The sequence below is a fragment of the Suncus etruscus genome, chromosome 1, assembly GCF_024139225.1.
Source record: "Suncus etruscus isolate mSunEtr1 chromosome 1, mSunEtr1.pri.cur, whole genome shotgun sequence".
NCBI lineage: Eukaryota > Metazoa > Chordata > Mammalia > Eulipotyphla > Soricidae > Suncus > Suncus etruscus.
The window spans coordinates 205099907-205113447 of record NC_064848.1 but is presented as its reverse complement, the minus strand read 5'-3'; the positions used below and the strand labels follow the sequence as shown (position 1 = coordinate 205113447).

The 13541-nt window shown below is 47.4% G+C and overlaps 1 protein-coding gene across 1 annotated transcript; it reads right to left on the bottom strand.

The window, feature by feature from the left end:
- Nucleotides 1-995: 995 nt before the first annotated feature.
- Nucleotides 996-13218, bottom strand: CDK3 (cyclin dependent kinase 3). The gene is made up of 7 exons (XM_049768552.1): nt 13103-13218; nt 12915-12992; nt 12707-12827; nt 12402-12572; nt 12217-12318; nt 11626-11829; nt 996-1124 (listed from the first exon to the last, which is right to left on the bottom strand). Exons 1-7 carry the CDS (start codon nt 13216-13218, stop codon nt 996-998), a joined length of 921 nt encoding a protein of 306 aa, XP_049624509.1.
- Between the last annotated feature and the right edge of the window lie 323 nt (nt 13219-13541).

Below are 13541 nucleotides of genomic sequence, written 5' to 3'. Positions count from 1 at the left end.
GAACAGGGATGCTCGCCCTGCCCCACCCACCGCCAATCAGAGGCCCAGAAGGAAGTGGCCACACCCTGAGCATCTCCCCGCCCATGCTTGTGGTCCCCTGCCCCTGCCCACCCACCCAGTGTCTTTAATAAAGTTTCACCTTATGTCTTTCTCCCCTTGGGGAGTGGAGGATAAATTTGTCCAAGGTTTCTGCACCTGTGATGGTGCAGCTGGGGATTTCTTGGGTGCAGAGTGGGTGAGGGTCTTGCCCAAGTAGTAGGGTGCCTTCCCAGATCTGTGGCAACCAAGTCCCTACTCTCCAGCTCTATGTTAGCAGCTTCCTGGTGTGTGTGTGTGTGTGTGTGTGTGTGTGTGTGTGTGTGTGTGTGTGTGTGTGTGAGAAACATAAAGCACTGAGTGTTTGGGGTTGGAGTGACAGCACAGTGGTAGGGCCTTTGCCTTGCATGCTGCCAACCGGGGACAGACCCAGGGTTCAATCCCCAGCATCCCATAAGGTCCCCCAAACTTGCCAAGAACGATTTCTGAGCGCAGTCAGGAGGAACCCCTGAGCACTGCTGGGGGTGGCCCATAAAACAAAACAAAACAAACCAAGCAAGCACTGGGTGAATGAGAAATGAGTCACTTTTATTCTCCATCTCCAAAGGCAGCAGTTAAGTCACAGAAGCATCATTCGAGGTGACCCCCCTTCCTAAAGTGCTGCTTCTCCAGAACCCCGCTTCCAGGTCACTGAACTCAAACCAAACATCTAAACCCAAACACACCAGCAGGGGGCCCCCTCTTCCCTGGGTCTGGCTGGGCAGGGGAGGGCAGGGCCTTGGAAGAGCACCAGAGGGTAGACCCATAAGCTTCCTGCTGTTGGAGCCATCTGGAACCCAATGGGGAGGGGGTGTGAGAGCAAAAGACAATGGAACATTCACCCACCACTGACAATCATTCACCAGAGGACCTGAGCCCCCCAGCTCTGCTCTCTCCCCAGACTGGGGCTGGTCTGCAGGTCACCTGCCCTCCAGCTCGCAGGGCTGCGGGCCCGGGGAGGTCTCGGGGGAGGTCTCAGTCCAGAAATACGGGTGCATGAGGGCAGCCTTGGCTGAGAGCCGCTGACGGGGGTCGTAGCACAGGAGTTGCTGGAAGGAAGGAGGGAAGGGGAAGCCATGGGCCAGGTTGCGGGGCTGACAACTCCCCCCAGAACCCACCACCAATGCTGCCTCCAGACCTGACCCCACGCCAGCCAGGGATGGCCCAGGAGTCCAAATGCCCTGCCCAGTGGGGCCTCCCAGACCCACCGCCCTCCACTCTGACTTAGTTTCTCTTTTTGTTTTTGGGCCTCATTAGGTGGCGCTCAGGGCTGATTCCTGGCTCAGTACTCATGAATCACTCCGGGTGACCCTAAAGGGCCCTAGGGGACTCAAGATATCCTATAGGGTGCTGGGGATCCAACTGCAAGGCCAGCCCCCTCCCCCACTGTAGTATTACTCTGGCTCTTGTTGGTTTGGGGGGAACCACACCTGGCTGTGTTTGGGGGACCCTGCAGTGCTGGGCTGAAACTCAGGGTGGCCAATGTCTGGCCACACATCCCCGCTTCTTTTTTTTATTCTTCTTTCTCCTTCTCCTTCCTCCTCCTCTTTCTCTTCTTCTTCCTTCCTTCTTCACCTTTTCCTCCTCCTTCCTCTTTTTCCTTCTTTTTCACCTTTTTTTTTTCCCCACACCCAGAAGCTCTCAGGGGTTACTCCTGACTCTGCACTCACAAATCATTCCTGGGAGGCTTGGGGGACTACATAGGATGCTGGGGATTAACCTAGGTTGGCCGCATCCAAAGCAAACACCCTCCTCCCTGATGTGCTATTGCACAGGCCCAGCAGCAGTTTCTTGGACATCAGGAAATGCTGGACAAACCTGTCCTAGGGTCAGAATTAAGGGGCAGGGGCAAGAGTGCCTTAGTCCAGCTGGAAGGTGGAAGTGAGGAGGGCCAGGTGGGAGTGCTCAGAGCCTGGTGGCCTGCCTGGCAGCCTGTGGGCAACGGCTTGGTAATACTACATGGCCCTGTGGAAAGCAGGGTGCATAGCAAAGAAATGGAGCCACAACCTTGCTTTCCTGGGGGCCAATAGCAGATGGAGGGATCAAAGGGAGAAAAGTCTGTCAGAGGGAGGCCTTGCCAGCCTGGCCAGGATGGTGCAAAAAGTAGGTAGGGGCCTGGGGAGATGGCATGGAGGTAAGGTCTTTGCCTTGCATGCAGAAGGATGGTGGTTCAAATCCCGGCATCCCATATGGTCCCCCGAGCCTGCCAGCAGTGATTTCTGAGCATAGAGCCAGGAGTGAGTCCTGAGCACTGCCAGGTGTGACCCAAAAACTAAAACAAATGTAGGCAGGGGAAGTGGCAGGGAACAACCTGTTCTTTTTTTTTTTGGGGCCACACCCGGCCAGTGCTCAGGGATTACTCCTGGCTGTCTGCTCAGAAATAGCTCCTGGCAGGCACAGGGGACCATATGGGACACTGGGATTCAAACCAACCACCTTTGGTCCTGGATCGGCTGGTTGCAAGACAAACGCCGCTGTGCTATCTCTCCGGGCCCCGGAACAACCTGTTCTGACCAAGCTTCGGGTGACAGTAACTATCTACACTGGTCCAGAAGAACAGAGTCCACAGTGAGCCTGGCCAATCTGCTGTCACAGGTTCAAACCCCAGTGTCCCTCATGTACCACGTTCTCTGTGACCTCCAACACCTCAATTTCAAGCTGCAGTGCCTGCAGCCTGGGCTTTGTGAGAGGCACAACATGGGGTGCAACCTCCCCAGGGCCAAGCCAACAATTGACCTGATGCGTGAGCAGAATAACTGCACATCTAGCAGGCTTGCATATGAACACAACACTGACCGCAGTGGGCAGCACCCTTGGCACAAGTCTGGTGCCCACAACCAAAGGAAAAACATCAGGGTCCAAGTGATAGCAAGATTACCTTGCAAGCGGCTGACCCAGGTTTGATCCCCAGCATTCCATAGGGTCCCCTGAGCCTGCCAGGAGTAATTTTTCTCTTTTTTTTTGGGGGGGGGGTCACACTCGGCAGTGCTCAGAGGTTACTCCTGGCTCTGCACTCAGAAATTGCTCCTGGCAGGCTTGGGGGACCTTATGGGATGTTGGGAATTGAAACAGGGTCTGTCCTGTGTTGACCACGTGCAAGGCAAATGCCTTACTGCTGTGCTATCGATCCAGCCCCACACCCCCGGAGTCCCTCCAGGAGTAATTTTTAAGTGCAGAGCCAGGAATAACTCCTGAGTTCTGCCAGTTGTGGCCAAAAACCAAAACTAACAACAAAAGTGTATCAGCCTTTGCTCCTGTCCTTTGCTGGGAGAGAATTCCGGCCAGCCGCTTTCTCTTAACCGGAACAGAAGGCAAAAGCAGCTACAAATAATTCGCGAGTGTTAAGCTCTTTTGTGAACACCTAGAAAATTAATCCGTAGAAGTTAATAATAAAAGCTCAAGCTGAATTCCTGTCAAGAGGTTTATTGAGAGAATAAGCAAAGCTTTTATAGCCTGTTTCAGTGGGAGGAGCAAAAACACAGGATTGAAACTTAAACCAATCAGATTTGTACAGGTACAACGATTTTTAACCAATGGGAGCAGACACATTTTGATGGCGGGAAGGATAAGGAGAAACCTGGCAGGATGGGGGGAGGGGAAGCAAATCCTTAATAGATTCTAACAGTTTAAACCTTACAAAAATCTATTTATGACTATGCTTGAGAGCAGTTACAAAAACAGATTCCATGGAAAGATTAAGGAACCTAGTTAAGCCAGGTTCTCTGTGGTGAGCTAAGTTTATTTGCAGGGTTCTTTTGGCTCAGGGCTATGCAAACTTTTGGCTTGAATCAGGCAGCGGTGAAAAATCCATACAAAGTTCCTTTAAACATGTGGGTACTCGGTCGCCCACATCTCCCCCTGTTTAGTATACAATATGGAAGGGACAGATGTGCCTCGGTGGACTGGCCACACTGGGTGAAGAGGTGTGGGGCTTCCAGTCACCGCATCTGCTACCCTTGAGTCAGTCGTTTCCAAAGCTTGGCAAGGCGCGAGCGCACAGATTGAGGTCTATGCGCCAGCTCCTCGATTACTTCAAACTTAAGTGGTGGAGAGTTGGCAGGAGGGGAGATGTCAGGCGTCAGCTGGTCTTCTGAGGTGCATAGCTGTTGGTATAAAACTTTTGAGTCCTTTCTGGTTGCTTCACCCACTTGATTTTTCACGAAGGTGGTGAGTTTGCGAAAAGCCCAAAGACCAAAAGAAACTAGCAACATGAAGCCAATGAAGGGTCCCAAAAAAGCTGGGAGCACTGTAGTTATCCATGGAGTGGTAGAAAACCAATTTTTGTACCAGCTCTCACTCTGCTCTAAATCTTTTTGTTTATTTACTAAATCATCCTCTATACGTTGAATGCTGTCTCTAAGTAAACCTGTTTCATCCTTAAAAACACAACATTCTTCTTTAGGAGCTACACAGATTCCCCCTTTCTTCAAAAAAAAGGAAACCAAATTAAACCATGGTGGTTTTGCTGCACTATTTTTGCTAGGGATTTAACAATGTGCTTTAAGTGTTGTAAACTTAGTTTAAGTTTGGAAACATTATTAACAACAGTTATACTTAAGGCATTGACAGATTTTAGAGTATGAATTAATGAATAAATTATTGTGCCAGCACCAATAATACCCAGGCCCATTAATAAGGCAAGGGTAAGAGCAGTAGCTGGCTGTTTCCTGCGGAGGGAGAGAGACAGAGTTATTTTTAAGGGGTAATAAATTAGTTTCAGGTGTAACAGTTAATTTAGGCATTAAAACAACTAAAACACAGTAGTTTTAGGACTGAAAAAACAAATGTGAAACAATGTGGGGAGATAAACCAGTAGAACAGGCAAGAAACGTTAAATTGGGGGCAATCATGAACTGAAAGGAGGAATTAATGACAAGAATTTGATTACAATTTTCAATATTGGGTACCAAAAGGCAAAGTCCAAGTTTTACCACCTGTTACAAGGTGATGCTGAAGTGAGGCTTGGGGCTGGATCGCAGAGCGAAGGGGTTAGAGACAGGCAGGGGGTTACCAAAGCAGAAGGGCGGTTGAGATGAATAGCAGATAGGCTGGGTCAGTGATGGTGGAGGCGTTGACCATTTGTAGGATGAGGTTCGAGGTGAATAGCAGGTACCGAAGGCGTCTGCGTTTGGACGGAGGGCGGAAGCGTTGATTATGACAAGGATGAGCTGAGAAGAGGAGGGGGTCCCGAGGACAGCATGGGCTGGAAGGGTGGGGAAGCCGGCAGAGTTTTGAAGAGCCGAGGGTATGGGAGAGGTTGAGCTGACATTGCCAAGGGAGTTGGCTATGTTTTCGGCACCATTGTAGAAGGAGAAGGGAAGGAACTAGAGGTGTTGTCATTGTCTTGCAAGGAAGAGTGAAGTGAAGCAAACAAATTAATGAAGCCTTGGTTTGAAGGGGGTGGTTGGTGGCAGCCAGGCAGAGTACCATTCAGCATTGTGAAAGGTGGAGTCAGTTAGCAACAGGTTTGCAGGGATGGTAGCCAGCAGGAGAGGTGGCAGGCTGTTTTGAAGTGAATGAAGAGAGGACTGCAGGAGGCTAAGGAAACTGCTTGGCAGGAGGCAAAAATGGTTATTTTTGAATGCCACTGGAATGCCTTATGACTACTGTTGGACTTTAGCACACAAAAAAAAATTTTATAATTAATGATAGCCAATTGTTTAAAAACCTTTAAACTGAACTTAAATGATTTCTTTTAAACTTTTTAGTTATTATTTTAAAGCTAGATGCTTCTTTTTGTAGCCACATTTGGCCTTATTGTATTGGCCTTAACTATACATAGCAGAAAAACTGGGGATTGCAAAGTTCAAAAATTCTCCAGGAAAAAGTTATTCCTGATGGCCATTTGAGAAATTTTTGAGGTTTACCATCCCCTATCTTTTTTGCCATGCTGATAGAACAAAGCTAGCTTAGCACAGGATTTTTAGCATGATTTCACAGTTTATAGATGACTAGACTAAGCTAGGTAAAAAATTAATTGAAATTTTAAAAATGGATAAGACTATAAAAATTGTATTTATAGAAATGCAAAAACAACAAATAGACAGACAGAACAAACAAGAAACACAACATTGTGGCCACTTTCACTGATAACACGCACACCTGAACAAAAGGATTGAATGAAAACTTGCATTAGAAAAATGGACAAGCGCTTTTAAAGTATTTAGCCGGCATATTTGTGAGAGAAAAGAAGAAGGAAAAAAAATTATTTTAATGTAGCTGGAATGGAACTGCTGAAAATAAATTTTAAGGTTGGCTTTAACACAAAACATTTTTTAAAACAATTTAAATTTGAAGTTTAAAACATGAAGTAAAATGTTAGCAGTTAAAAAAAATTTTTTTTTTTTTTTTTTTTTTTTTTTTGTTAAGTGACATGGTTAGGGGAGCGCTGAAGAAGGAGTTTCCACGCTGAAGTATATTATTTGCTGAAAATGAACAGGTTTGTTATAAATTGGTTTCACAGTAGAATAGTAAGACAGCTGTAATAAAGTGTTAAAATTTTTATGATTAAAGACGAGAGCATGAACTATGATTATTAAAGGTATAAAAAACTGACTTTAAAAAACAACTGTTTGTACTTTGAAGATTTTAAGTGAATAATTTGTAAAAATTATATACCAAATTAACAAGATGTGTAGACATTATAAAATATAGTTAAAGACATTTGATGCATTTTTACACCTAGAACTGAAGACCAAAATTATTTTTAGTACTTGTGAATTTGCTTATAAAATTTAGGTACCTTTATAATGCTAATTAACAATATTATTTTAAAAAAGGCTAACCAGAACATGAACAGAGACAATTTAAGATTAAACTTGGAGAATGCAAAATTATTTGTACTTACCTTTGAGTTTAAATTTAAGCTTGAAATTGAGAAAAGGGATAAGGCTACTTAAGGTTTAAGTTTTTTAAATGGCAATGCTATTTTGCTATATTTATTATGCATTTAAAAGAACTTAGGCTTAGTTTAGAGTTTTGGAATGTTTACACACTATTGTTAAGGAAAGCTGACCAACTTATTTTGCTTACTTGTATTATTTTAGTTGTTAAAAAATTAACTTTATAAACATGTGCAGTAATTTTAACAAAGGAGTTTTGCTCTTTTTTCAATGCAGAGGTAAGAAAGACACCTGTGTTATATTTACAAATTATTCCTTAAAAACAAAGTTAAAAATGTTACAAAATGTTATTTGACTATTAGATTTGAATAGCAGACATGGAGAGGAAAGAGCAATTAAAAAGACAAAATATAAGAAATATTTAAATGCAGATTAAGGAGCCTAAGCTACTAAAAAATGCCCATGACATGAACTATTTTACAAACTTTATATACTTTTAAGATTAAAAATAATTTTTAATAGAAATATAAGATTTAAACTTTAATACTTGTGTGTTTGTTTAAGTTTTAAAACACGAAAAGGTTTTTTATTTACTGATAATTTGTTATTACAAGTAACTGAATTATGACCTTGCTTTAAAATTTTTGAGAGGCATGAACAAAGGGTGTTTATTGCTGTTAGTTGCTTTTTTTTTTTTTTTTTATATAGAATTTTTTTTTTTTTTTTTTTTTTTTTTTTTTTTTTTTATGTTTTGCACCTTAGCTACACAGAAACCTACAGTTTTTAAAACAGGTACAAAGTATACCACATATACGCCACCTTTGCATAGGTTAAATAACTTATTATGACATTTTTTAACACATATAAGACTTTTTAATTTCACCAACTGTGGCCTTTATCTTTAGAAAAACATTTTAACTTAGGCATTTCGACTTAGGAGAAAGGAAAGCTTGTAAGGGATGGAAGGAGGAGGGGGGAGGACCGTTCTGCTCGCTTAAATCTTTGAAGCAGCCTGAAGTTTTTGTAGGCAACGGCCACTGGCTAACCCAGACAGGTGTGTTTGAACACCAGGTAATTTATTTTGCTTGGGGGTAGGTTAAAAAGCCGGAAAAGCGTGTGAATAGCCTAATTTTAGGCGTTCAGGAATGGGGGCGGGCTAGAACCGGCCACAGCTTCTAGCTCGCCGGCATTCTGCCCCGCGGGGGGCTGTGGGGGGTGCAGGCATAGAGAAGGGAGTGGCAGCGGGAGTTAGTAGAAGTTGGTTGCTGTGACACAGACCTGGAGAGTGACTCAGGCACAGAGTTGCTGACAAGCTGGGATTTGGAAAATGTGTGTTGTTTTTATAAGAGTTTAGAGACTGGGATTTTTGCCCGCCCGCCGGCTGGCTAGAGATTAACAGCGCGGGGGAAAAAAAAAAGCGGCGAAATTTTGGCCCGCCCGCCGGCTAGAGCTGTTCAGGGAAAAAGGCGGCGGTTTTAACAGGATTAGCACAGAGGTTGAAGCAGCAGAAGTGAAGATAAAGGGTTAAAGGAGGGAGGGAACTGAGAGATTTAAAGCGACAGGAACCTGAAAACTAGATTTTTGGTAAACATCATAAACAAAATATTAAGAAATTACAAATATATTTTTTGGTAACTTCTATGTGCCTGCGTTTTAATGCAGACTGAATATTAAGCACTGAATTTGGCTTCTGTGCTTGAGGGGGGCTGCCCATAAAAAAGCACAGGAGTCCCAAAGCCAATTGCGGGACGATAGGTCGGCACAAAAATAAATGTGTGCACACATAAGAAAGGCTGACTTACGCAGCGTCACTCCGGATGGGAGTTTACCCGACGTCTTACCACGTTAGCTCCTGGATTCGCCTGCCTCCAGCCGACGGGATGATCACATAGGATTCAAAACACACACGTGGGGCGCCATTTTGTATCAGCCTTTGCTCCTGTCCTTTGCTGGGAGAGAATTCCGGCCAGCCGCTTTCTCTTAACCGGAACAGAAGGCAAAAGCAGCTACAAATAATTCGCGAGTGTTAAGCTCTTTTGTGAACACCTAGAAAATTAATCCGTAGAAGTTAATAATAAAAGCTCAAGCTGAATTCCTGTCAAGAGGTTTATTGAGAGAATAAGCAAAGCTTTTATAGCCTGTTTCAGTGGGAGGAGCAAAAACACAGGATTGAAACTTAAACCAATCAGATTTGTACAGGTACAACGATTTTTAACCAATGGGAGCAGACACATTTTGATGGCGGGAAGGATAAGGAGAAACCTGGCAGGATGGGGGGAGGGGAAGCAAATCCTTAATAGATTCTAACAGTTTAAACCTTACAAAAATCTATTTATGACTATGCTTGAGAGCAGTTACAAAAACAGATTCCATGGAAAGATTAAGGAACCTAGTTAAGCCAGGTTCTCTGTGGTGAGCTAAGTTTATTTGCAGGGTTCTTTTGGCTCAGGGCTATGCAAACTTTTGGCTTGAATCAGGCAGCGGTGAAAAATCCATACAAAGTTCCTTTAAACATGTGGGTACTCGGTCGCCCACACAAAAGTATCTTAGGAGCCCCATGGCTGAGAGTAACACCCCGCTTACCCCACCCCACCTGTGGCTTCCCAGCCAGCATGTATGAAATGACCATCGCTTCAGCTTGACATAAGATAATAATGAAAATATGGGCCCTGGCAGGTTGGATCAATAGCACAGCAGGCTGAGCAATTTTTTTTTTGTTTGTTTTTTCGGGCCACACCCATTTGATGCTCAGGGGTTACTCCTGGCTAAGCGCAAAGAAATTGCCCCTGGCTTGGGGGGACCATATGGGACGCTGGGGGGATCGAACCATGGTCCTTCCCTTGGCTAGCGGTTGCAAGGCAGACATCTTACCTCTAGTGCCACCTCGCCAGCCCCAGGCTGGGCAATTTGCCTTGCATGCAGCCAACTCAGATTCGATCCCTGGCACCTCACGTGGTCCCCTGAGCCTACCAGGAGGAATCCCTGAGTGCCGGGAATAAGCCTGAGCACTGCCAGATCTCAAAATAGAACTAACTTAGGGTTGAAGTGATAACACAGTGGGGAGGGCATTTGCTTTGCACATGGCCGACCTGGGTTTGATCCTCAACATCCCATATGATCCCCTGAGCCTGCCAGGAGTGATTTCTGAGCACAGAGCCAGAAGTAACCCCTGAGCACTGCTGGAATGTGGCCCCAAAACAAAAACAAACAAACAAAAACTAAAAACAAGAAGTAACTATGCATAGGCAGAAGGTACCCTGGGAACTATACCCAGGAAAGCTGATGGCAGACAAGGTCTGTAAGATAGTAGGACCCACACAGGGCAGGCCAACTAACGAAGTGATGCTCAGGGCCTGGAAAGGAAGTGGTTCTGACAGAGGCCGTGAAATTGGAGGCCAGAGGTCTCCCTGTGGGACCATTAATCAACAGGCAATAATGCAGGCGGGGGCCGGAGAGACAGTATAGTGGTTAGAGTTCCACTTGACTAAGCCTGGTTTTATTCCCATCATATGTTTTCCCTGAGTGTTGGAGACAGTGTCCTGTCAAAGGATCAATTTTTCTGTCTTCTGTCTTTTATGCAGCCTTTTACCTAAGGCTGCCCATCTGCTGACTTTGCTGTAAGCTTTTGTGCTAACAGGAAAGGTATTTCACAGCTGAAGGAGATTTTTCTTTGAAGCCAAAGAGAAAGTGAACACCCCCAATGCTAACTCCAAATCTAGACCACTCCCTTTAGCTTCTTTCCGGAGTTAACAGCTAACTTCAAAAACCTGCCCCCTTCACAAACTGATGTTAGCCCAGATAAGCGGCTGCAGATCCCACTTTGGAGACATAAGGTCTCCATCCCTTCTGAATATTTTACTGCCCTTTGTTCTAAAAACCTTCCCGCCAAAAAGTATGATTGACATGTTCTTTTTCCTGCCCATTTCTCCTCCTCTATATAAGAGATGCTGAATCAATAAATTTTCGCCTCTGATCGGAAACTTCGCCTGGGGTCTTCTTTACTAACCTCTCTCAGATTTTTTACAGGTGTGGTTGTTCTTTTAACCCAGCCAAATAAGAGTGCGGAAGTCCAAGAGCCTCCCAGCCGCTTCCCCGCTGGCCGTGCCCCTTTTGGGGGGCTTTAGGACCCCGCACCTGAGCACCTGAGTATGACCCTCCCGACAAAAATCCCTCCAAAGCTGGAGCCATAGTACAGTGGGTAGCACACTGGCTTTGCAGGTGGCTGACCCAGGTTTGATCCCCGGCGTCCCTTGAGCACTGTGGGGAGTGATTCTTAAGAGTAGAGCCACGGGGCCGGGCGGTGGCGCTAGAGGTAAGGTGTCTGCCTTGAGAGTGCTAGCCTAGGACGGACCGCGGTTCGATCCCCCGGCTTCCCATATGGTCCCCCAAGCCAGGAGCGACTTCTGAGCGCATAGCCAGGAGTAACCCCTGAGCGTCACCGGGTGTGGCCCAAAAACAACAACAACAACAAAAAAAAAAAAAAAAAAAAGAGTAGAGCCAGGAGTAATCCCTGAGCACTGCCAGGTAAGGCTCAAAAACAAAAAAGAAACAAAATCCCCCAAGATAATGATCTGTGGGAACCAGGGAATTCTATCCAGGAGAGCTGGCGTGGGCTCCAGAACCCAGGTTTCTCATGTGTGGGGACCAGTCAAGGGGACTCTCTGGAGGGGTCAGGGTAGCGCTGGCACCAAGGGACCCCCGAACCTACCATGAGCAGATCTTTGCCCTCTGGCTCCAGGCTGGGTATGACCTTGTCCAGCCCCTTCCAGGCCCACTTGGGGAAACTGCCCTTGTAGTCCGGCAGCTGTGTGACCCCGGGCCACATGGCTTCATTGGGGGTCCCCAGGATCTGGAAGATCTGGAAGAGCTGGTCAATCTCAGAGTCCCCCAGAAACAGTGGTTGGCAGGTCACCTGGTATGAGAGAAGGGGCAGGTAAGGAGGAGCTTTGTTCTTTTTGGATTACTCCTGGCAGGCTCGGGGAACATTATGGGGTGCTCGGGATCGAACAAGTCTGCCACATGCAAGGCAAACACCTTCCCAGCTCTACTTCTCTCTGGCCTAAAAGAGGGGGGAGTCATTCCAAGCTGGTTCCTACTGAGTTACTCCCAAAGCTCCTTGTATGTTGCTGACTTTATTGTTGGGGGGTCATGTAGGGTGTGGGCCTATGAGCAAGGAGGATCGAACCCAGGGCCTTGGGCCTGTCAGGTGCAGGCCCTGTCTGGCTCCCTCACTCAGAGCCCCCTGCAGCCTGGGGGCCCTTCCTGTGGTTCTAGGTGCCCCTCCTAATACCCCCGCTACCATCTCGGCAAAGATGCAGCCGATGCTCCACATGTCCACAGCCGTTGAGTAGAACTTGCTTCCTAGCAGTATTTCAGGGGCGCGGTACCACAAGGTCACCACCTGTCGAGCAGAGGCATTGTCACAGGGGCCAGGGGCATAATGGCCGCCCACCTGCCCTCCTCTCCTTTGCGCCCCACACGCACCTCGTGGGTGTAAGTGCGTAGGGGCACCTTGAAAGCCCGTGCCAGGCCAAAGTCAGCCAGCTTGATGGCACCCAGTCCATCTAGGAGCAGGTTCTGTGGCTTCAGATCCCGGTGGATGACGCCATGTGAGTGGCAGAAGCTGAGGCCCTCAAGCAGCTGGAAGAGGTAGCTCTGGGGGGGGGGGGCATTATCACCTACTAAGGGGGATCCCTCCCTGCCCTCCCTTCACTTCCTTCCAGAGTTGGGTCCCTCATCACCCCCTTCCCAGGTGCTGGGAACCCCCTTCCAGTGCACCCCATTCCCACCTTCACAAGGTGTGGGGGCAGTGGGGTGCCCAGGCTGGCATCCATGCACTTCCTCAGGTCCTGGCTGAGGAATTCTAACACAAGGTACAGCTTCTCCTTGCTAAGCACCACATCCAGCAGCCTGGGGGAGGGTGGTAGAGGGGGACCCTGAGTCTGGCTGTGGTGCCCAGGGGGGCAGGCCCAGCCCCTTTCACCCTGCGCCCCACACCTGATGATGTTTGGATGCTTCAGCTCCTTGAGCAGGGAGATCTCTCGAATAGCCGTGCTAGGGACCCCCTCAGTCTCCCTACAGGAAAAGCAGGTGGTGCTGGAGGGAGGCACTGCATGGGGTGTCCTCTGGTGGAGGGATGGTCCCGGCTGGGAGGCTCTGTGGCCTTTGCCCCCTCTGGAACTCACCGGTTAAGCCTGATCATCTTCAGGGCCACCAGCTGCCCGGTGCCCTTGTTCCTGGCCTTGTAGACCACCCCATAGGCGCCCTCTCCGATGGTCTCTACCTTCTGGAACATGTCCATGGCGTCCACCTGCCCAGAAAGGGGTGCCCGGGTGCCTCCAGGCTCCATGGAGAATACATGCCTGCCACCCTCCCCGGGGTGTTTTTTATTTTATTTTTTTTGGGGGGGGGCATACTCAGTAGCACTCAGAAATCACTCCTGGTATATGGAATGCTGGGGATCGAACCCGGTTCTGTCCTTTGGTCGGCCTTATGGTAGGCAAACGCCCTACTGCTGTGCAATCACTCTGGCCCCCAGGATGTCTGAGCCCTACAGCACCCCCCATTTGCCACCCGTGACCCTCACGGCCCATGGACCTGGGCCCTGCTGTCTAGCCCCCCAAA